This window comes from Mytilus trossulus, chromosome 7, assembly GCF_036588685.1.
Source record: "Mytilus trossulus isolate FHL-02 chromosome 7, PNRI_Mtr1.1.1.hap1, whole genome shotgun sequence".
In the NCBI taxonomy this organism is placed as follows: Eukaryota; Metazoa; Mollusca; class Bivalvia; order Mytilida; family Mytilidae; genus Mytilus; species Mytilus trossulus.
Window position 1 is genome coordinate 77,476,813 of NC_086379.1, and position 26,547 is coordinate 77,503,359.

A 26,547-nucleotide genomic window follows, 5' to 3' on the forward strand; every position below is an offset into this window, starting at 1 on the left:
GATTGCGTTGGATAAAAACCGCAATTTTTATCAGTTCGATGGATAGCTTATTCTTTATTGAGATACAGAATGCTTGATTTACGATATTTAGTTGTTTAAGAATTAAGTTAGCCGCTATTTTTTTCACCTCTGTATCTGTTGATAAAATAAAATAAATAAATAAACGAAATTTCCTTACTTACTGTGTTTTTTAAAAGATACACAGTTAAACACCTATGGTGGTCCAATCAATCAATAAAGTTGCTGCCTGAAAAAGGAGAGGGCATCTTAAATAAGTTACTTGCTTATTTTATTATTTTATTTTAATATCAATAATGTGGTCATTTTTTTTTAAATTTTCTGTTTACAAAACTTTTTTTTCGAAAAACTAAGGATTTTCTTATTCCAGGCATAAATTACCTTAGCCGTATTTGGCACAACTTTTTTGATCCTCAATGCTCTTCAACTTTGTACTAGTTTGGCTTTATAAATATTTTGATATGAGCGTCACTGATAAGTCTTATGTAGACGAAACGCGCGTCTGGCGTAGTAAATTATAATCCTGGTACCTTTGATAACTATTTTATACAAATGCGAGTTTTTAATTAGATATTCCGATACACAAGATGTACTTAGCTTTTGTATGTCTAAGTCCTGTTAAACCTTTTCCAGCTTCAAACTTTGTATTATAAATACGCACTATAAACTCAGCCAAATTTGTCAATTTGTGTTGCTTAGTCTTTAATTTTCTGTTATGCTTTTGTACTCTTTTTTACTTATGGCATTTTCGTCAGTTTATTTCAACTTATCAGTTTGAATATTCCTCTGTCAATTTTCTCTTCATTTCTTTTCTATTTATCATATGATTAAAGACGATGAATAACATAATCGTTTAAATTTAGTATTGAATGTAGACATATAAGTGTCTCAGATAGTCATTTACGGCTGGCGATACAACGGAAAGCTTGATTAAACGAATTTACAATAAGATTCGACATCACATCTATATGCACTGATCTAATAAAGCACAGATAGACCAGTACTTTTACACTTTTGTTAAATATCTTTTTTCGTCTCTTACTAGTAACGTTTATATAGAAGCCACTCAAGCGACTGTAAATTAAGTGCTTCCTGAAATGTTCTTTGCGGTAAAGTTGGAGGGTATAATTTTCCAATCACTTTTTTAAGAAGCCTCATGACAAATTGTTGTCACCTTAACGTGTGTCTTATATAAGTCACCGTAGCATACATTCCAAGATAAAGTAACTGCTCGTTGTGTCCAAAACAATAAGTCATGTTAACGGGTGATTTGTTGCGAAAAGGTACAACCGTTTTATTGAGTTTCGAATGGGAGAGCTGTAACATTTCCGGTAGCATGTAGTGAAACTGACAAAGCAAAATCACAAAAATACTGAACTCCAAGGAAAATTCAAAACGAAAAGTCCCTTATTATATGGCAAAACCAAAGGATAAATAAAACACATCAAACGAATGGACAATAACTGTCATATTCCTGACTTGGTAAAGACATTTTCAAAACAAGTCAAGGTAAATTATATGTGTTCCTTTGTTGTTCTTCTGTGTGTTATCTATGTACATAGACTCCTGGCAATCTTAAATCCGAAGTATAACTGATTTTTGAATTTGTAAACATCATGCTGTACACAGTTTTCCTTGAATCATATGCTCTTGTAGTTGCAGATAAAACATAAGATATAGGTGTTATACAAAGTAATCTCATACACAATGCATGTTTTGAAATATACAATATATTGGTTATACCAACATTTTTTAAAAAGTTCGTCAAATCGACGTTGTCCGATTTCTATTCATCCCCAGTTTTATCATCTAGTGCCATCAAAACTATTGTTCATCAACTAGTGACATCAAAACGAATTTTTATTAACTAGTAGCGTGAATATTATTTCGTCAAGTGTATATCCATCCATTTTGTACTGTCTATCTACCGATTACGTCCTTTCAGGCTACCTGTTCCTATCATTCTGCGGCTATTCCACGTGACAGAACGCCTGTCGGGTAGTTAACAAAAGGAAATAGCGGAAATATTGACTTTTTCCAATGAAAAGGCATTGTGCTATGTAAATTTTCTACTTGTTAGCATCCAGAGTAAAAAACAACGACAATGCGTAGCACCTATGACATCCTCTTAGTGAAATCTAATAAGTAGAGTTATCTTAAGAAACTTATTTCAATAGTTGTAGGATGATAATTACAAACTTTTGTAGAAAAATTATAAAAATTACACTCATATACAGACTTTAACATGAACATTGAAAGTGAATCATTGAAGACTCACATCATCATTCTACAAGTCACGTGAATGAACTTTCAGGCTAACTGCTCCTATTGTTCTGCGGCTTTTCCTCGTGGTAGAACGTCTGTCGGGTATTTACAAAAGGAAATAACGGCTCTCGTATGGATGCAGATATTTCTCGTGTCAGAACGTCTGCCGGGTAGTTACCAAGAGGGAAATATCGCCTCTCGTATGGATGCGGCTATTTCTCGTTGCAGAACGTCTGCCGGGTAGTTATCAAGAGGGAAATATCGCCTCTCGTATGGATGCGGCTATTTCTCGTTGCAGAACGTCTGCCGGGTAGTTATCAAGAGGGAAATATCGCCTCTCGTATGGATGCAGCTATTCCTCGTTGCAGAACGTCTGCCGGGTAGTTACCAAGAGGGAAATATCGCCTCTCGTATGGATGCGGCTATTTCTCGTTGCAGAACGTCTGCCGGGTAGTTATCAAGAGGTAAATATCACCTCTCGTATGGATGCGGCTATTCCTCGTGTCAGAATGTCTGCCGGGTAGTTATCAAGAGGGAAATATCGCCTCTCGTATGGATGCGGCTATTTCTCGTGGCAGAACGTCTGCCTGGTAGTTAACAAGAGGGCAATAACGCCTCTCGTATGGATGCGGTTATTTCTGTTATTTTTTTATAGAAAGTTGCAAACCCGTCGTATATGTTTACCAATGATGTACAATGTTGCTTTTATACAAACAAACAAAACCGATTTTGTTGATTTATCTGTTTTGGTAAAGGTATGATAAATAATTGTAAATAATGAGTCGTTTTCATACCTTTAGTCAAATTATGTAAGCCAGGTAGATAGTTAATGTTTGAAGAATAATTCAAAATTTAACGTTTAGTTGTATTTTTAAATTGTTTCGGTGAACTAAGTTCATGCTTCGTGAAGAATATTTCGTCGTTTATCGTCGCCATGGCATTGTCAGTTTATTTTCGATTTATGAGTTTGACTGTCCTGGTATCTTTCGTCCCTCTCTTAGACAATTTTACACCATTCCAAGTAAAGAGATATAAGAAACTGTGGGATGAGTTCCAATGAGACAACTCTCCATCCATGTCACAATTTATAAGGGTAAACCATTATAGATTAAGGTACTTTTTTCAAACCTTTTTCTTCTTGGGCTCATTGTAGTGAATAAACTCATCATAGATACCAGGATTAAAATAAAGTATATCAGGCGCGTGTTCGTTTACGAATGACCCATCAGCGACGCTCGAATAAATAGGCCAAATGAAGTACGAAGTTGTAGAGCATTGAGTTCCAAAAAATCCCTAAAGTTTATACCAAATCCCAAAAAACAATAGCCAAATAAAACTAATGATATTTTTTCCGGGGAAAGAAAATCCTTAAAGTATTTAAAAAAAATAAAACGTCTTTTCAGTTCCAACTTTATATAGCATTCGGCACCCACAGTGACGTCATTCAAGCAATCGATATGACAATAGGAAAGTAATTACTTAAGAACATCATTAGCCCGGGATAATTTCAAACCACGCGTATTTGAAATCATTAAATATGACTTTTACTTTTTAACGTACGTGTACTCACAAACTTCAACACGACGGATGCCACCATTTTTAGCCATGGCGTTGTCAGTTAGTTTTAGATTTATGAGTTTGACTGTCCCTTTGGTATCTTTCGTCCCTCTTTCGGGATTATCCTTTCAAAGCATCCTAGAATCTAAGGCTTAGATCAACCTCAATCTTCTTGTAGGGTTTGTGTAGCTCTGGTTTTTTTTAAGACTATGTTTTGATTTCTGAACTTGTTTTCTTTTCTTTAGTCTCGTTGTTGTTCACCATTACCAGTAATTCCATTTATCGCTATTTGTTCATTGTTAAAATTTGCATTTGGAGGAAATTTTGCCATGCCATATTGACCATTATTATTAAGAGAATGTGGTTTTTTTTTTTATCATATGTTGTTTATCCAAGTTTCTGCAGCTTTTACTCATTTATGACGTGTTTTTGTTTTTTTTTTGTTATTAGGACTGTAGCCAATCACCGTATTCAGTTTAAATTATACACTCGGGGCGCTAAAAACTTGCTTTTGTATTATCATGAGCGCACGTAGTCACTTTAAATTTGAAAATTGCGTATAGAAATGTATCTTATATTTAGCCAGAAAATTTCCTTATCTTACAAATCACATACCCATATAACATTAATTAGAATAAAATTGAACACCGAAACTTGGAAAATAAATCATTTATTAATTTAAAAATGTGTGGCAACCTACGAATAGATTATCCGTATACAATAGATCAAGTTATGTGTCAACATTGCTGTAATACATTAACATGTAACGTTACTTTTTCTGAACCTAAAGAAAGTTAATAAAAACAAAAAAATCAAGGTCACTGAACATACAAATGTAATTATGAGATTAATAACATTGCCAGCATTGTTATATATAACAATAATAACCCAACTATCAAGAAAACAAGTTATTCCATTATTTTAAAATGCATCAAACTATCTAATATGACCTTGTTTTTACTATACAACATTACAAACGTAAATTAAAATCAATCCTATATTTCAAGTAGAATTTGGTGCTTCTGACGCACAGTACCTCTAAATCTACCGTCATCAGAACTGCTCAACCACAATAATTTGAAAACCAATAAAAATGCACCAAAAATATCCAATACTATCTATATGTACTCCCGTTCAATGATATTTTATAATAAGTTAATGTTTAGAGAATTTCTAATTACTGTTTGTTCAAATAATATTCGAACGAACATTGTAAGTACTAATGTATACTATTCTATTACACCTTAATAATGGATAATGTTAACAGTTATCTAACTCCTTCGTTCTGAATTCGTTATTGTAGTAGTCTTTGTCATTTCTGTTTCCAAGCTTGAGATAAATTTTCAATCAAGCATCCCTGGGACATCAGTGGTCGTCAAGTTCTTGCAAGTGTGTCGCTAGACGATTTGCAACAGAAATAGCAAAGACTACCAAAACAACTTAGATCAATGGAATGAGAAGATGCGTATAATCATTTTTTGAATGATCAGTGGTTGCACTCCGTATTAGACATGGCTTAACCACCGACACATATTGACTTTTTCCAATGAAAAGGCATTGTGCTATGTCAATTTTCTACTTGTTAGCATCCAGAGTAAAAAACAATGACAATGCGTAGCACCTATGACATCCTCTTAGTGAAATCTAATAAGCAGAATTATCTTATGAAACTTATTTCAATAGTTTTTTAGGATGATAATTAAAATATTTTGTAGAAATCTGATCATCAAAATCATAAAAATTCCACTCATATATACACTTTAACATGTACATTGAAAGTATATCATTGAAGACTCACATTATCATTTTACAAGTCATGTGAATGAATTTTTGATTTTGCCATTTGATAAGGAAAAATTCCAAAAGGAAAGTCCCTAAACAATGGCCAAATCGAAAGCTCAAACTCATCAAATCAATGATTAAGAACTCTCATATTCCTCACTTAACACAGGCATATTCTTACGTAGAAAATGGTGGATTGGATATGGTTTTAAAGCTAGCTAAACATCTCACTTGTACGACAGTCGCATCAAATTCCAACTTTCCTTTCCGTTTTGAATTTTGCATGGAGTTCAGTATTTTTGTGAATTCACTTTTTAAAACTTTTTTCCTATTACATTAAAAAGGCTTCAAAAGAAATACCTTATCTTCAGACATAAAATACGTTTGCACAATTAATATCAACCAAATGTTCAATACCTAACCAGTTAAGGGAACTCATTGCAAATCAATTTATGTTTTAATTTGGGTTTATATAATGTTATAATCAATAAAAAAACAACTCTTTTTAACCTTTCAGTTTGTATTAAAATGATTAAGTAAATAACAAAAAAATGCTTAATTAAGTCAATTCATCACATTTAATCCATTGTTCAACACTTACCTGGCAAAATATCAAAACTTTTTTCTCAAAACATAAGCAGTTATAGGTCAATTATAGACAAACACAACATTTGTTTACGTTTTGTTTACACAGCGATTAAAATGATTTAAATAAGTAGTCTTCAGAGTGCTTAAGAAAGAATCATATTTAAGTTGCTGAAAAAGTTGATCATTAACAGTTGAAACAAGACCATTTTGCTTTGACTTGATATATAAACACTTGATTTTCAGAAACTGTTTAAGTTTAAAGACCTCATTCGCAGAAAACAGAAAATGAATTTATAATATTAGAGTAACATTACATTTCATAGAGTGATAAACCACACCATCATTTGCTAACTACACATATGCAAAGAATGATTTATATAACATAACATCAAAAAAAGAAAGAAAAAATCCAACATACATCAAACATCCAAAGATAAAGAAAAAGAAAACAAGTTAACATAATGGAAAAGAAGAGATATGTTGTGTCAAATCATGCCATGGAGTATCTGAAAGTAAGAATTCCAACTTTAAAAAACTGTGTTAAAACATCAGTGTAATGAGGCACTGAAATGCTGCTATGATAATAAGATGGACCAAAATTTTAAAAATTATCCATGTTACTCAACCATTTTAACCTTTCTAAAAGAAAAAAATGAAAACATATTTTATCCAAATAGTTATCATATAAATATTGAGTCAACTGTACTGTTTTGTTTATGATTTTGTAGTGTTAAATGAATAATTTTATATAAAGTTCAACTTACAATAATAAACTGGAAAAAATATATGCTGACTTCAAACACGTACTTCTTTCAATCAATGGGTATATCAATTTTCCAAATTAAAGCTAGTTGACAAAAATTTAAAGCTCAAAGAGTTAAAATAAATAGAAAAATTCCATTCACCTATTTTATTGTTTTTTCCATATCAATACTGCAGGGTGACCATGTAGTAATGAATCAACATTTAGGTAGAATTAACAAGTGAAACTGTGAGCTACTGCTCACTGATGATACCCCCGCCGCAAGTGGATAATAGTAATAGTGTAAAAATATTCAAGTGTTCGGTAAACAGGAAGTTGTCGAGTGATGAATCTGAAAACGCATCACACGGTATAGCTGACTTATATAATTCCTGAAACCAAATTTCAGAAATCCTTGTATTGTAGTTCCTGAGAAAAATGTGACGAAAATTTTCAACTTGGCTATCATGTGTAAAATCATACAAGTGTTCAGTAAACAGGAAGTTGTCAAGTGATCAATCTGAAGACGCATCACACGGTATAGCTGAGTTAGATAAACCCTGAAACAAAATTTCAGAAATCCTTGTATTGTAGGTCCTGAGAAAAATGTGACGAAAATTTTCAACTTGGCTATCAAGTGTAAAATCATAAGTGTTCAGTAAACAGGAAGTTGTCAAGTGATCAATCTGAAGACGCATCACACGGTATAGCTGAGTTAGATAAACCCTGAAACCAAATTTCAGAAATCCTTGTATTGTAGTTCCTGAGAAAAATGTGACGAAAAAATTTTCAACTTGGCTATCATGTGTAAAATCATACAAGTCTTCGGTAAACAGGAAGTCGATGAATGATGAATCTGAAAACGCATCACACAGTGTGGCTGACATATAAAAATGTTGATACCAAATTACAGAAAGGGTGGATGTGTAGTTCCTCAGAAAAATGTGACGAAAGTTTCATGGGACGGACTGACGGACTGACAGACAGAGGTAAAACAGTATACCCTCCTTTTTTAAAGCGGGGGTATAATTAAAAATTTTAAAATGATATATAAAGTTGGATTTCTTATTCAAAAGAAAAATTCAATTATATGGTTAGCTGTTAAAATAATCACAAAAATTTGGCCATCATATAGATAAAATATAATGTAAATAATAAATATATAACTATATTAATGCAAACACAAAATATATACAAAAATATCCTATTTATTTAATGCTCAAATCTTATTTGACCTGAGTATAAAATTACATCAACTATAATAACACATGCCAAAAAGATGATAAATTAAATTGTTTATATGTCTTATATACCCATTATATTCAATAAACTCATCATAGATACCAGGACTAAATTTTGCATGTACGCCAGACGCGCATTTCGTCTACAAAAGACTCATCAGTGACTCTCGAATCCCAAAAAGTTAAAATAGCTGAATAAAGTACGATGTTGAAGAGCATTGAGGACCAAAATTCCTATAAGTTTTGCCAAATACAGCTAAGTTTATCTATGCCTGAGGTAAAAAAAAAGCCTGAGTATTTCAAAAATTCAAAATTTTGTAAACAGTAAATTCATTAATATAACTCTATCAATGATAATTCATGTCAGCACGAGTGCGGACTACTGGGCTTGTGATCAATTGTAGGATGTGTCATGATTTCCAATGAGACACTGATCTACGAGAATCCAAATGAAGTGGATGTTAGCAACTATAGTGTCCAATGGAATGATACAAAGAGCTAGTTATACAGCAAAGTTTTCAAGGGATTTAATGTATTCACTATTGCTTGCATGAATTCAAAGATGGAACCCAAAAAAACAGTTAAATCTTCATCAAGATTTGTCTGTTAGTCTTTTTCATTTTTAGCCATGGCGTTGTCAGTTTGTTTTAGATTTATGAGTTTGACTGTCCCTTTGGTGTATTTCGTCCCTCTTTTATGAACATTGCTATGATGCACAATGTTTTTACAGAAATTTGCAGGCTACATATTAAACACTTATAACCATTCATTTAAATCTCTAACCTAGACGTTAAATTCCCTTTTAGATCTTTATCAATTTTGTCAATGAAATATTAGATTTCAAATTCTTCCATATCTAAAGCAAGCTTGGAAACAGAAATGTTTCTGCATATTGTAACCACCATACAATTACCGGAAATCAAACTTTCAATAGATACAAAAGATAACATATATAAAGGCAACAGTTGTATACCACTGTTCGAAACTCATAAATCGATAGAAACACAACATTAAAATGTAACACACACAGAAACGAACTAAGCATTAGATCAAAATAAACATTTTAACTTATTTGGTACTTTTTTCTCATTCAAGCTCCACTTATGAGTCTTTTATAGCATACAAAATTATAAGCCTGGTATTTTCAACCTGACCGAAAACCTACAATTTTCAATGTCATATCACAACAGGTTGTTAAATAAACATTTGAATACCACAACCATGAACTTCAACCTACATTCTTGTAAATGATTTTTTTCAAAACAGGCCGTACATAATAGCAATATAGGATAAGTATATATTTGCATTCTAAAATAACTAGAATTGGCTGAATAGTCTTATCAATAGAAACCAAGTCACTCTGTTGGAGATAGAACCCTATTGTTCCTAACAAAACATCAAAGTCTCTTTGATGGCATAAGGTAAATAAACACCTTTTACCTGCTACTGATTCATTGTAGAGAAAACAGTGTCAAAAAAGTGTTTGTTCTATTCATCTGACTGTATTATCCTGGACAAATGAAGGAGTAAGTATAAGTCAGTATTTTTTCATATGAAAAGAGGCCTTTTGTAACACATTTTACATCAGCAATTATTTAAGTAATGCGTGGTAGGGATAATCCAATGGAATAGGTCACCATTTCAGGCATAATAATAATTGATAAGGTTGTGAATTATATGACAAAGCTTATTGATTCATAACAAATTTCACATCAGCACTTGCTTAAGTAATGTGTGGTAGGAATAAGCCGATGGCATAGGTGGGTGACCATTTCAGGCATAATGATAATTGATAAGGTTGAGACACTAAGGTGAATTATATGACAAAGCTTATTGATTCATAACAAATTTCACATCAGCTTTTACCTTAGTAATGTGTGGTAGGGATAAGCCGATCGAATAGGTCACCTTTTCAGGCATAATGATATGTGATAAGGTTGAGAAACTAAGGTGAAATATATGACACAGCTTATTGATTCATAACACATTTCACATCAGCTTTTATTTCAGGGACGTGTATTGTCGAAATGAGGATCTGTTGCAAGAAAATTGGTACCATTAATTTCATTACTACCACTGGGTCTATGCCTCTGCTGGTGGACTATTAGTCCTCGAGGGTATCACCAGCCCAGTAGCCAGTACTTCTGTACTGGCATGAGAATACGGATTTTTTGTGTTATTAAAATTTGCTGTTATAAAATATTAGAAATTATTATAAATTAAGGAATATATCTCCCTCATGTAAAGCTCTGATTCCTTTCACGGATTTGGCTATACTTTTTTGACCTTTTGGATTATAGCTCTTCATCTTTTATATAAGCTTTGAATTTCAAATATTTTGGCCACTAGGATCACTGAAGAGATATGTATTGTCGAAATGCGCATCTGGTGCAAGAAAATTGGTACTGTTAATTTTATCACTTGAGTAATATGTGGTAGGAATAATCCGATCAAATAGGTCACCATTTTAGGCATACTGATATGTGATAAGGTTAAGAAACTGAGGTGAAATACATGAAAAATCTTATTAATGCATAAATATCTGAAACAAATCAGATTTCCAGTTTTCATTCGATTATGCAAATTAGCTTATTACTAAAAATAGAATACAACTCTGAGGAGTCTAAAATGTATTTTCTGGTTTCCATTGGACAAAAGATCTTAAAAATCTTATTTAGCTGGGAAAGTTTAAACCACCATTCTTTACGATACAAGTATTTCAAATTTTGCATGGTTTTCTGTGAGACAAGCTCTTAAAACCACAATCATAAATGCAACAAATATTTTTTGAAGTCCATGAAAAAGCATGGTAATGAAAGCTATAGGTTTATCTTTTATCAAAAATATAATAAGGTATGTAATGTTTCTATTTGATATATATGAAAAGGTTGGGAAAATGGTTCTTGCAGCTACTCACCCTACCTTAAAAGGATTGAAGTGATGTCATATGCTAATATCAATTAAGAAAGTATGGGACATGTAGCTACTAATCGATCATTTAAACAACAGTGGGCTGTTTATCAAAGCCTATTTTAAATTTTAAGGTCAAAGTTTTAAATGAGGTCAATTGATATAATAGATTTTATTCAATAAGAGACTTATGAAAACTGCTGGAATAAACATTTAAAAAACATTTCTGAGGACAAATAAATAAAGTTAAATGTTAAAAAAAAATATATATGATTAATGAAAATAGTTATGACGTATGGTATTTCAGGAAATATTAATCCTCTGATTTATAAAAAGAAAGGAATCCAATGCAATCATTCAATAAGAAAAGGTGAAGAAATCTATATAACAATTAATTGTATTTTAAATGATAGTCAATGAATATGAATCATATAACTGCTTTTGTAAAGCAAAGTTATTAGCAAATATTAATTCACCAAATAATATATTAATTAAAATCTACTGAAAATAATATTTGTACTAAATAAAATAATTTTTAGCATATTTCTATGATTGTGTGATTTTGTTTTTTTGGAACCTGATATTTTTCAGACAAATAGAACTGATGTGGTCTGAGCGCATGTTCCAATTCCATTATTGGTTATACGAATGACATAAAATTTCTCTTCCTACCTATACACCACCCTCCCCATGACTGGTAGGGGCAATGCATTGTTACACATAACTTTCATTCGTTCAGCTGTCCCGACAATTTTATTCATGCCTACAGATATTGATCTGATTTCATCACATTTTTGTACAATAATGACTAACAAATTAACTATGTATTATTTTTTTCTAAGCATTTAGAGTCTTATTTTTCAATAACAAGATTATTGTTTTATATTATTGTTGAAAGGACAAGTCTTTATATATTTCCTACTCCATGCAATTGATTAGAAGTAGCTGATAAGAAAATAGTAAAACTACATGACTTGACTGCAAAAGAACATCTGAAAAAAAGTTATCTTTTCCATACCTGCCAAGTTTTCAAAAGCCTCAATTCATTGTAAAATTATTTGTTTTGTTAAAATTGTGAACATAATTGCTCTTTAAAAATTTCAATTTGGGGGCCTCCATGGGGGAAACCCTCTGCAAATAGTGACAGTTGGCAGGTACCTTATTCTAAAACAAAATCTTTTGCTTTATTGAAAAATTTCTTAAACCTGACATTCAGTATCTTTTAAAAAAATATTTCATATAATATCAATTTAGAACTTGCATTCTGTATACATTTACCTGTATGAAGCTTTTTCCAAGATCACAATCATAAATGTCCATTCTTAATAATCACAGAGATAAATGCACACAATATACTTGAATTTACAGTGTTTATTTATGTAACAAGTGTATATATCAGTTATAAAACAATCTGTACACCCTATTTAAATCACATATTGAAATCATGATAAAAATAAGATGAAATGGATGATTTTTCTGTTTATGTCTAAATAAATAAAAAAAAGATGTGGTATGATTGCCAATGAGGCAACTCTCCACAAGAGACCAAAACAAACTCTATTAATGTTTTTGATTTGCATATATAACTACACTGAGATCAGAATGATGATGCACCACATAGTTTCCTGATTCCTTCAAAAGATATCCAGAAAGTTAATGACCATGGAGCCTAAAAGAAAAAAAAACAATATTATATAGGCATCCTTTGTGAAAATACATTTTTTTCCAAATTTGAGCATAATGCCATGGGCTTTGTGAGTATTTACATACACATGAAGCACTAAAATAAACAATATCACTCGTCAGTCCACAACAAAGTGTATCAGGGAATGTTATCACAGCTGTCAACTAAGACACAAATGTATTTTATCTACATATATTAAAACCCCCAACAAAAATTGGTAAACAGTTACTTTCAAGGGCAATAACTCCAATATGGAGACAATTTTGTACATGTTGATGGATTGGTAGATTCAGTCTTGCTGATCAAGTTTTTTTCTTACAGTTTCTCTCCATCAACTCTAGTTACACAAAAATTACAAAAAAAAAATTCAAATTCTGTATCCAATAGTAATAACTCTTATAATGACTCAATTTGGACCATGTTGTCTCAATAGTACTATTTTTTTTGCCATATGCAATGATTGTAATCTTTAAAGATGTGTTGTAGACAGGAGGGATCATCTGACAATTATTTAACAAGATACTCATAAGATGATTGTGGGCCAGCTTCATTGAATTTGGAACAGTAGAGAAATTTATGTCAAAACCCTTATTTGGCATATGTTTTTTACAAGTCCATATTACTATGATCAATTGCTGTACAAAATTTTAATTGATGTGACCTCACCTTGAGGGGAAAGTTCTATAAATCAAAATTTAAAATGATTCAGGATGAGCTTATTGGGCAGTGTACCTGCTAATTGACAAACAGATGGACTTTGAGATAGACTGGAAAACGAAATGTCCCAAACTATTCCATGCATGTCATAAAAATAAATAAAAAACCTGTTTTATAAATAAACTCATCATAGATAGCAGGACTAAGCTATAAAACAATAAATGGTCAGAGCTGAATTAGATATAATAAATGAACAGGTGACTTGAATTCAGGTATGCAAATAATCTGTAAACTTACCATTCTTGCCCAAATAGGCAAAAATCCTTTATATAAGGCAAAGAACCCTTCCTGGCTAACTGTCTTAAACAAACAATCCAATGTACCTTTATATAAAGTACCTCTGGAAATAAATAAAAAATACAGACAGATTATAAAAATTCAAAAACTGATGTTTCAATAGCTTCAATATGTTTTATTTATAAATTCTATCATTTCATTTTATATGTGTTAAGATTAACAAGCTTAATACCATATGTCTCTTTGTAGCAAGGAGTTTGCCTGAAATTTTATGATAAATTATAGCAATTTCCACTTTAAATACATAATAATAAAACTAGAGGCTCTAAAGAGCCTGTGTCGCTCACCTTGGTATATGTGAATTAAACAAAGGAAGCAGACAGTTCATGACAAAATTGTGTTTAGGTGATTGTGATGTGTTTGTACATCTTATTTTACTGAACATTCTTGTTGCTTACAATTATCTCTATCTATAATGAACTTGTCCGTGTAGTTTTAGTGGAAAATGACAGTAAAAATTTACAAATTTTATGAAAATTGTTAAAAATTGATTGTAAAGGACAATAACTTCTTAGGGGGTCAATTGACCATTTTGGTCATTTGACTTATTTTTGAGTCTTAAATTGCTGTACATTATTGCTGTTTACAGTTTATCTTCATCTATAATAATATTCAAGATAATAACCAAAAACAGTAAAATTTCCTTAAAATTACCAATTTAGGGACAGCAACCCAACAATGGGTTGTCTGATTCATCTCAAAATTTCAGGGCAGATAGATATCGACCTGATAAACAATTTTACCCCACGTCAGATTTGCTCTAAATGCTTTGGTTTTTGAGTTATAAGCCAAAAACTGCATTTTACCCCATGTTCTATTTTTAGCCATGGTGGCCATCTTGCATGGTTGGCCGGGTAATTAAACACAAACTTTAAACTAAATACATCAATGATGATTGTGGCCAAGTTTGGATTAATTTGGCCCGGTAGTTTCAGAGGAGAAGATTTTTGTAAAAGATCATGGAAATTTACAAAAAATGGTTAACCAGATGCTCCGCAGGGCGTAGCTTTATACGACCGCAGAGGTTGAACCCTGAACGGTTGGGGCAAGTATGGACACAACATTCAAGCTGGATTCAGCTCTAAATTTGGATTGTGATTAAATAGTGGACACAGCATAGGTTTCTGACACAGAATGAATGTGTTCTAATGAACTTAAAATTTTTGTTTTCTCTTAGAGCAATTCACTATGCTGTTGAATATTAATCCTCTCAAAAAATGTTTGAAGAAATTTTCTTTTTATTTATGAAATTTCAAATGAGAAAAATTGAACCCAATTTTTTTAATCACATCCCCCTTTCCCTTATTCCAAAACTAATCTCAATTAAAATTTCTAATGGAGTTTGCAACAATTACTACTCATTTAAATATATCATAAAATATTAAGATGTAAAAAAAATGCTTGTTATCACTGAATGGTAAAGATTATTTTAATTTATCAGTTGGTAGTAAAAAGTGAATATACATTGTATATTGTATATAACAAAGATTTAAGTTGATTCTGGACAAAGAAAGATAACTCCAATTAAAAAAAATCTTGCTATTGCAAAATATTGTGCAATTAGATATTTCTTGCTTACTATTCTGGACAAAGAAAGATAACTCTAATTAAACAAAAATTTGCTATTTCACAATATTGTGCAATTAGATATTTCTTGCCATTGCCCAATACTGTGCAATTGAAAAGACTTGCTATTGCATAATACTTAATATAATAATTTTAGATCCTGATTTGGACCAACTTGAAAACTGGGCCCATAATCAAAAATCTAAGTACATGTTTGGTTTCAGCATATCAAAGAACCCCAAGATTTCAATTTTGGTTAAAATCAAACTAAGTTTAATTTTGGACCCTTTGGACTTTAATGTAGACCAATTTGAAAACAGGACCTAAAATGAAGAATCTACATACACAGTTAGATTTGGCATATCAAAGAACCCCATTTATTCAATTTTTGATGAAATCAAACAAAGTTTAATTTTGGACCCTGATTTGGACCAACTTGAAAACTGGGCCCATAATCAAGAATCTAAGTACATTTTTAGATTCAGCATATCAAAGAACCCAACCGATTCATTTTTTGTCAAAATCAAACTAAGTTTAATTTTGGACCCTTTGGACCTTAATGTAGACCAATTTGAAAACGGGACCAAAAGTAAAGAATCTTCATACACAGTTGGATTCGGCATATCAAAGAACCCCAATTATTCAATTTTGATGAAATCAAACAAAGTTTAATTTTGGACCCTTTGGGCCCCTTATTCTGTTGGGACCAAAACTCCTAAAATCGATACCAACCTTCCTTTTGTGGTCATAAACATTGTGTTTAAATTTCATTGATTTCCATTTACTTAAACTAAAGTTATTGTGCGAAAACCAAGAATAATGCTTATTTGGGCCATTTTTGGCCCCTTATTCCTAAACTGTTGAAACCAAAACTCCCAAAATCAATCCCAACCTTTCTTTTGTGGTCATAAACCTTGTGTCAAAATTTCATAGATTTCTATTTACTTAAACTAAAGTAATAGTGCGAAAACCAAGAAAATGCTTATTTAAGCCCTTTTTGGCCTTTAATTCCTAAAATGTTGGGACTAAAACTCCCAAAATCAATACATACCTTCCTTTTGTGGTCATAAACCTTGTGTTAAAATTTCATAGATTTCTATTCATTTTTACTAAAGTTAGAGTGCGAAACTAAAAGTATTGAGACGACGATGACGATGACGACGCCAACGTGATAGCAATATACGACGAAATTTTTTTCAAATTTTGGGGTCGTATAAAAATTGACTATAAAGGGCAAAAACTCCTAAAGGGGTCAACTGACCATTTTGGTCATGTTGACTTATTTGTAAATCTTACTTTGCTGAACATTATTGCTGTTTACAGTTTTTCTCCATCAATAATAATATTCAAGATGATAACCAAAAACAGTTAAATTTCCTTAAAATTACCAATTTAGGGGCAGCAACCCAACAATGGGTTGTCTGATTCATATCAAAATTTCAGGGCAGATAGATCTTGACCTGATAAACAATTTTACCCCATGTCAGTTTTGCTCTAAATTCTTTGGTTTTTGAGTTATAAGCCGAAAACTGCATTTAACCCCTATGTTCTATTTTTAGCCATGGCGGCCATCTTGGATGGTTGGCCGGGTAATTAAACACAAACTTGAAACTAGATACATCAATGATGATTGTGGCCAAGTTTGGTTTAATTTGGCCCGGTAGTTTCAGAGGAGAAGATTTTTGTAAAAGATCATGGATATTTACGAAAAATGGTTAAAAATTTACTTTAAAGGGCAATAACTCCTAAAGGGGTCAACTGACCATTTTGGTCATGTTGACTTATTTGTAAATCTTACTTTGCTGAACATTATTGCTGTTTACAGTTTATCTCGATCTATAATAATATTCAAGATAATAACCAAAAACAGTAAAATTTCCTTAAAATTACCAATTTAGGGACAGTAACCCAACAATGGGTTGTCTGATTCATCTGAAAATTTCAGGGCAGATAGATCTTGACCTGATAAACAATTTTACCTCTATCAGATTTGCTCTAAATGCTTTGGTTTTTGAGTTATAAGCCGAAAACTGCATTTTACCCCTATGTTCTATTTTTAGCCATGGCGGCCATGTTGGATATCAGATACATCAATGATGATTGTGGCCAAGTTTGGTTTAACTTGGCCCAGTAGTTTCAGAGGAGAAGATTTTTGTAAAAGTTAACAACAACGAACGCAGGATGACGAAGACGGCGACGACGGACGACGAACGCCAAGTGATGGGAAAAGCACACTTGGCCTTTCGGCCGGGTGAGCTAAAAATGACGCCATAAACCATTGGGCCAGGTGAGCTAAAAAGATGTGCAATTAATATAGATTAATTAACTAAAATGTTATCAATATTGCACTGTATAAATAGTAAAATATCAATGATATCCGAGAAATACATATTACTAAATCAAAATATGAATGGCAATAAGGACAAAGAAGAGTACTTCCCAGTCCTTGTCAAAATTAACAAAAAAATCAAAAATAGTATACAATAAATTATACATACAATAAAGTAAGTATTCATGAGCAAATCATTTCAAACAACAGATGAACTCTAACAGGTGCACTTAAACAAAATGAACTGTATTGAATATAAAATAAGAAGATGTGGTATGATTGCCAATGAGACAACTCTTCACAAGAGACCAAAATGACAAAGAAATTGACAACTGAAGACTATATTTACCTTCCGTTTTCTGTAGGTTGATTCATTATTCTAGTTTTGACTACATCAGCTGGTGTTCCAAGGGTAGCTGCAACTAATCCTGAGCAGGCACTAAAAAATATTGTACATAGTTATATTATAACAGTACTGAAAAAAGATTTATTGCAGACATAAAAACATTTAAAATTGTGTTTATTGTTTGTTTGTGTGTGATGAATTGATGAAAAATTAAAAAAAATTGTTGGTGCAGCTTGTTATAATGGCATTTTACAAGGTATTTGAGATTTTTAAATGTTTCCTTTTTAGCTCACCTGGTCCAAAGGTCCAAGTGAGCTTTTCTCATCACTTGGCGTCCAGTGTTAATCAAGTGCAAAATGTTGTGAAAATATTACAGAACCATTTTGATCAATATAATAGGAAACTAAAAATACAAAAGGAACATTTTTGTGTAACATAAACAGTAGATGAAGTATGAAATCTATGTTTTGTGGAAATTTCTGCTGTTTAGAAAAATTCAAAAGTAGAATAAGACCAATTTATTATCCTAGATTTTACCAAAATCACTTGAACATAAAAAAAATTCCCTGTTGTAAAAAATAAAATGAGAGCATTCATTATTGTTGCCAAATTTGCCATGCAACTTGGTAACTTTGCTGTATTAAAAAGAAAACCTTCATTTACCTTGATATTGTATGTGTCACCCAGTTATCTTTTAGTGAAGTATTCCGTAAAATTCTCTGTTTTACTGTATCATATGTTGCTAGATCTGAAAAGAAGAAGCGATACCAAATGTATATTTAAATGTATAACCTGTCTTTATTTATCCTTCTTTAAATACTTAATCCATAAAAAGTTAGGTTTAGATGGATTGAGTTGTTTAACCATATACATGTGTAATAAGTTTTTCTCAAGTTATACCAAATTCTGGAAAATAACAAGATTTTATATATCAACATTGTTATACATGTGATGCGTGTATCCATGTTAAGGAGGTTCGTGGGTACAAAAATTTCAGCAGAAAATCAAACCTTTATTTTTTTATTTTCCCTGCATTACAAATTTTATTTATTACACTATTAGTTATTACTTTATGATATGGTACAAATATCAACCAAAAAAATCGATTCAGTTTGGCCCCAGATGACTTTTAAAATGTTTATATCATTAAAAAAGCTCCAAATTATCTCCCTTTGGTGGAAAAATGTCATTTTTTTTTGGCATTAAGTTTGAAATATCTTTTTTCACTCATCGGTGACCTATATTCATTACTACTGTTTTCAAATAATCTGTACATAAGCTAAATAATTGTAAAATTTAAGGGATTTCTGTAATTTTGTTAATTCTTTTATTTCGATATTACGTATATTTCTCCTATTATTTCAACAGAAAAAAAGGACATTAACAAAAATGTATGCTTCTTCCGGAGGCAGATTTTGAGCTTAAATAAATGGTGACCCTATTTTTTATTTCATTTTTCTATTAAGTTTATGATAAAGTTCATTTATTAAAAAAATTAGCGAAACCCTACATAAAAAAAAAATTTGATTTATACCCAGGAGCCCCCTTAAGCAAAGAGCAATTCATACGATTAGAATAGATATAACATCAAAAACACTTTGACAATTTAAGTTTTGTGATGTATGGAATTGGACCAAATACTGTTTTTACTGATTTGAAAAAGGTGCTTTATGTATTTATTACATTTGTTCTGGAAACAATTTATTTGGCATATTTTCCAACCAAAGGTATAAAATAAACAAATAAAAATGGGGACCAAATTACCAAAACTTAATACATGGTTAGATTCAGCATATTTAACATCCTCAAGAATTCAAAAATAAACCCCCATTGAAATTGGTCAAGATATAAGCAATTTATTCAAAGTATTAGAAAAGTATGGTTTTTGGTCCCTAATTTCTTAACAGTTTAGGCCATAACCCCATAAATCAATCCCAACCTTCCTTTCTTTGAACAGAACCTTGTGGTACAATTTCAGAAGAGCCATATACTTACACACGTGTTATTGTCTCTAAACTAGAAAATACTTATTTTGACCCCTTTTGGGCCCCTTTTTCCTAAACTGTTGGGACCAAAACCCCCAAAATCAATTTCAACCTTTCTTTAGTAGTAATAAACCATATGTTAAAATATTTTTGATTTCTACTCACAAATACTAAAGTAATTATCCAGAACCCATCCGTCTTCGGACGATGCTGATGATGACGACAACACGATCCAATATTGGACCAAATTTTTTTTAATATTTGCCGTCGTATAAAAATGAACACAATTCTTTATTCCATATCAAAATCAGTACTGTGGTCTTACACTAAAGGGCAACAACTCCTTTCAACATGATGCAACACAACAAGCCTACAAAAAAACATCTTTAGGAATATGAAACTTGGATCTTCCCTTTTGAAAATACATCTAAAAAAAGTTTTAAATGAACACTACTTCCTACTAACCTCCCATATTAACTAATGCTGCCCTCTGTACATTTGGAACAACACCCCTATAAAGCCCTCTAAAACCTTCTTCTGTGATTATCTTTCTAAACGCCTGAGCTGTATTCTTCACTCTGAAAGTTCAGAAACATTTTATAGAAATATAACATGCCTTCCCATGTTAAAATAATCACAGAGCAAGAAAAGAGCTATTTCTTTACTTTAATATTCATTTTTTTTAAATTCCTAGTTATTATTGATTAAAATAATCAACACTCAAAACTGTAAATATGAAGAAAAAAAATCCACTGACCTTGGAGGTTTACCCTCTAACCTTCGTCGACCTTCCATTTGCATCTGCACTTTGACTAGATCTGTAGGACTAGCAATGAACTGACCCAATGCACCTGCTGTAAGACCTCCTAATGATGATTTCCTATTTAAATATATTTTCAAGTGGCAAAACCAAACAGGCAACATATATCTATATACTTTGGGAATGATGACTTTAAATTTCACATGAACATGATTGACTTTATCTGCATTTAAAACAGTTATTTTTCCTTTCCAACAATTTTTTTAGTGGTACAATATATCCATCTATAGTAGTTTTTAAAAAGAATAGGCTGTTTACTGTGAAAATATTAAATCTATTTTTATAAATATTAATTGTTAAACTCAAATACATACCATATAGGAAAGCTACCATCTGCATTTCTTTTTAAAACTTTTTCCCTGATGATTTCATAAATAGACATTCGACATCCTGTGTAAACTGTAAATGGAAAAACATCAATTAACATGAAGGATCAAATTGTTATTGAAATTATCATCTTGTAAAAATGCTACAAAAAACCTATAAGGTTTTCTTCTCTTCTTCTTCTTTATATACAGAAAAACATCAACTGGTTGATGATTACTTTCCCGCGCATGCCTGGTTTAACAATATTGTTAATGGTTAAATAAATGTATTTTTGATTTTGTAATATTTTTTTAATTTTTATATAATACAAATGTATATGTAAGTAACATTTTTCAATTTTTTTTAATTTTGAAATGCAATCTTAACCTTCAAAACCTGGATAAGTACAATTTTCTTAAAATTTATAAATCCTATACTTACCAATATGTCTGTACAGAGCTGGAGTAAGACCTTGAAATATTTTGGTGGCACCTTCTTCTCTTACTGGAAATATATTCATATATAATTTGACTTATAATGAAAAACATTAGGGTATCATGATTATCATCACTTGTTTGTTTGAAATGATTGAACCCTCTAGAGATACATGTCTTAGTCTGGTACAACTTTGAATGGTCTTTCACAAGAAATCTAATTACTCATTTATAACTTAAAAATTTAAGTAATATGTGAATTCTGTACCCTAAAAAGCTCAGGCATAAATATATTATCATATTCATGTTATTAATAAACAAACTTGCAATGGATAGTTATTTAAAAAATCTAATAAACATGATAAATGAAATTTTATAGTTTATACCTCCCATATTTATACAGAAATTTTTAAATGTATTAAAAGGAATTATTTCAAAGTATGAATAATCATTAATTATTGCTATTTTGTGCATTTTTCCCTTAATCTTTTTTGTGATAATTTTTCATATCATGTTACTCGCTTGATGGAAAATTATCGCTAGAAACTAAGGAGCCACATGACGTAGCTAATGAAATTGACATGAAATTGAAAACATTGCCATAGGTAAAATAACAATAAACAGATTATCATTGGTCATCTCAACTCGATTGACTGGCTCAAACGAGAAAATCAATCTCATTGAGATAACCAAAGATAATCTATAAATACGACAAAAAAAAATGAAAAGAAATGTTAGCTACATCTGAGAAATATCTAAGAAACACACAGACATTTTTTGTTGTTGTTTTATGGCCGTTTGAGTATCTTAAGAATTTAGTTAAAATCTCTACTTCAAACAGGACAGCCAGTATTGTAAGAGCAAAATTTAGTTTTTGTACAATTACATAACTAATGAACTGAAAGTTTACAGTGAATATGCCACCAAAGCCTATGATAGGTAGAATGTGTAATAATTTATTGATTAAATCTATTTACCTATACCAATGACTGTGCTGACCATCCCCCTTTGCTTGACTGTAATACTGTTTCCTTCCAGGTTTTTCTCTCCCTGGATCATTAATCGGGTTTTTGTAAGATCCAATGGATATGTTACTGTAGAAGAGAATATCTACCAAAATCAACATGTCTAATAAATTCTTTTTTATCTGGTTAATTCTAGTACATTATATATAGTAAGTATCCTCTTTCTAATCATGCTAATTGTACGTTGGTTATATTAAGCGCTAGTAAGAGCTTTAATATTCAAAGGACACTTTGTACCGGGTACAAAGTAAACGTACAAATTGAAAGGATTGACAAGGCAGACTGTCCCACTCGGAGGACAGGCTGTACCAGCCCACACTGTCTGGTAGTGACAGGTTGTCCCAGCCCGCACTGTCTGGTAGTGACAGGTTGTCTCACTCTGAGGACATGTTGTACCAGACCGCTCTGTCTTGTATTGACAGACTGTCCCATTTCGGAGGACAAACTGTACCAGCTATACTGTCTCTAAGTGACACATCGCCCCATCTTGAGGACAGGCTGGTTTATTGTATTATATTTGTACATATATAATTGTCCGTTGTTACCCGGTACTTCATTTCGACAAAGAGTCAGTGTGTATATTTTAGTTCATTGTGCATAACGTAGATAGTTGTAGTTTTTAGTATTGCTGTATTGTTTGTGGACAATTTGGAACCAAGTATTGACTGGAAGGGACGTTTGGGATATAAACGCCTGGATACACGTTACATATGTTATTTCTAAATTTTGCACATAAACCTTTAACCTGTATTTTTGACAGACTTTTATTTTTTTATCTCCTGATAAATCAAAACCCTACTCCAATTCTTTTCTTTGGAAGATAAAGATGGCTGTCAACATATGTCAGTCAAATGATCAGAATTTAAAGGGGTTGAGATCTCTATTAACTACCCTGCCACATAAAATTTCATGTGTCTGTCAAAAATAAGGATGATTGTCAGTGCCAGATTGTCTAATGATTGGGTGTATTTATCTGAATTCCCTATATATATGCTAAATCTTTCTGAAAATGCTGTTAATATGAGAAGTTTTGTTTTGCATTCAAGGAAATCAATGTTGGTAGCTTATCTTTGATAATGTCTCTGTCATTTAAAAATGTATCTACTACCTCATCTCAGCATCAATTTACATGTACAATGTAGGTGTTTTTCTAATGACAATTTCAAACTACCCATGTCTTAATAGACAACTTTCGAGTTCATCCATCACCGGAAAAAACTCGTCAATTATACGCGCCTTTATCATCGTCATTTGTGCGTTTAGGGGCGTCGTCACTTCCGTCCAATGTTGAGCGAGTGGTTGGAAAACTACAATTCTATATTGTACGAATTATTCGGCAAATTGAATTCTCAAAATTGACAACCAACACTGCTGTCATTAGGGAAATGTCAATAAGTACCTACATAGCAACCATTATTTCTAGTTTATCCTGCACAAAGACGATCACTAAGACGCTTGATGAATGTAAATAGTGCAGGGATACAGGCGAGCCCCTCTATCTGGTAAATGACGTCATAAAGGCGTGTATAATTGACGAGTTTTTGCCGGTGACGGATGAACTCGAAAGTGGTCTATTGCTATAAATAACCAAAATGATAAAAAGCTTGGCAATATTGTTGAAGACTTATATTGCCACTTAGATGCCTATGTTTTTTTGTGTTGTTATATTGCTGTCTCATTGACTTATTATAATTATACCATCATCCTCTATTTTAACAGGGTCTCATTTGTGATGTACTTTTTAATATTACACCAGAGCCACACACCTGTCTCTGCTACAACTGCAGCAAGTGCTGAGAGTGTGTATTTAAACCAGAATGAATCTGCATACACTAATGCTGACTGCCGATCTCCACCTGTCATTGTTGACAATTACTGCCACTGGCACTACCCTGACCACAAACACGTGTAATACAGCTGTTCTCTACGTTCAAAGGTCACTTCCTGTTTACATTTGCAACTGATGTAAATTGTCAACCCAATGTCCTGCAATTTCTGTTATCAAACTAAATAATATACGACTGACACTAAACAAAGTGTTTGACATTGCTGTTTTGGCAAGGAGTCCTGCACAACAAAAAACGAAAATTATTTGTATAAAACCCTAAATGCTAATACCGAATAGATACGAATAATTACGGGTTTTTTGTGGACTATAAAAAAAAGTATATTTCTGTAAAAATGGCAACTAACCGACAAAGGAAATATATAGAATTTGTTATTTGTCCAGTTGTTTGTAAAGAGAGGAATTTTATGTTTATGTAATCACTTTTGAAGAAAAGTACTATGAAAATGTGCAGTAACTGTTGTCAAAATAAAAGCAAGGATTTGAATAGTAAGAATTAAATTATTTCTAAAATCAGACAGTCACTTCTACTTCTTCTACAGGGTCGGTATGTGGCCTGTTGCAAGACAGAATTTCTGTCCCTATCCAATCACGATACCCTCATTTTCCAGTGGCAGTCCAAATTTCCCCGACGGACCATCATCCCAGATGGCCTCTATTGTATCAACCTACCTGTAGCTATTGTATTTATTGTGAACTTGTTCTCGTCCTGAATATGCATGACATATTTGCCACTGGACGTTAAGCAACCAACAATCAATCAACCAATACTTCTTCTACATCTATGTGGTTAATCTGCAGTTGAAAGTTCCATTACGCAGATATCACAGTTATAAAAGAGGGACGAAATTAAGATACCAAAGGGATAGTCAAACTCGTAAATCTAAAACAAACTGCCAACGCCATGGCTAAAAATGAAAAAGACAAACAGAAAAACAACAGTACACATGACACAACATAGAAAACTAAAGAATAAACAACACGAATCCCACCTTTTCCTTTATGTTCTTATAGCTCTAAGACTTGGTCATATGCTTAGTAATATCTAGTATATTTGAAGATTAAAATAACAAAGCTATATGAAAAAAATGGATGTCCAACGTTACATTTTTGAACAACTGTTTTATGTATCTCTTATGTATAGTGATCCTATTTCTAATTCTCTGATCTTCCCGAAACTTGGCAGAAGCAACGAAGTGTGTCCGTTCTTGGTTAAATTGAAGCCGTTCTTTTGTCGAATTTCGTTTGACTCGGTTGCTGCATATTAAGCTGGAATAAATAAATTTGGTGTTTTTACTGTCTTCTGATTGGTTAAAATTATTAGTTTTATTTTCAATGTTGTCAATTTTGATGGCGACACGCCCACTCTGACGTTAAGGGAATACGATACAGTAGCAGGGGGAGATAATAACGTTTTCAAAACTGTTCGTGTTGTTTTCGCGACGTTGCCGTAGCCAGAACGTTGTAATTTCGCGATGTTTCTAATAAGAACGTTAACATTTCGCGACGTTGCTTTAAAAGAAGTCATATTTCGCGGAATATTCACTGACGTCATTAATTTTGGTTGCGCGAATTTCTAAAAAGTACCTGCTAAAAAAGTGGCCATCCCGTTTCTAAAAGACGGAAAAATACACCGAAAAGCAGTGAGATTTTTAAAAGGAGAAATACTTGAGATGTACAAAAATAAATCAAATACAATTTTGCATAACGAAATTGAAGAAATGGTGATAGACACAGAAGAGAGCACTGACAATATAACATGGAAAGACGGAAGAAGAATTGTGGAGCTTTTTAGTCTGGCACTGAATAACTTTCAAAACTGCACGGCCCAGAGGAATCTGCTCAACGTAGAGAAAGAAAAATTGCAAGGATTGGGGTCTATCTTACTATTCTTGCTTAAACTGTAACATGCTGAAAAACATTTTACCAATAACACAATTCAGTACAAAACGACCTGCAATAGCTAATTATGAGTATTGGTAGCTGCTAAACGTCCAGCGGCAAATATTTAATTGCACATGTATGACATCCAAATGTAATTTTAATGAAACTTAAAGAAATGAGAAAACGTATGGAAGCCGTGATTAAT

At 32.0% G+C, this 26,547-nt stretch overlaps 1 protein-coding gene across 1 annotated transcript; it reads right to left on the reverse strand.

The window, feature by feature from the left end:
* Positions 1–11,837: 11,837 nt before the first annotated feature.
* Positions 11,838–24,709, reverse strand: LOC134725880 (mitochondrial uncoupling protein 4-like). Its single transcript, XM_063590135.1, has 10 exons — positions 24,379–24,709; positions 22,565–22,681; positions 21,595–21,657; positions 21,162–21,246; positions 20,785–20,907; positions 20,493–20,605; positions 18,706–18,790; positions 18,046–18,135; positions 13,742–13,844; positions 11,838–12,772 (listed from the first exon to the last, which is right to left on the reverse strand). The coding sequence occupies exons 1-10, from the start codon at positions 24,473–24,475 to the stop codon at positions 12,701–12,703; spliced, it is 948 nt and encodes a 315-aa protein (XP_063446205.1). The 5' UTR covers positions 24,476–24,709; the 3' UTR covers positions 11,838–12,700.
* Positions 24,710–26,547: the final 1,838 nt, after the last annotated feature.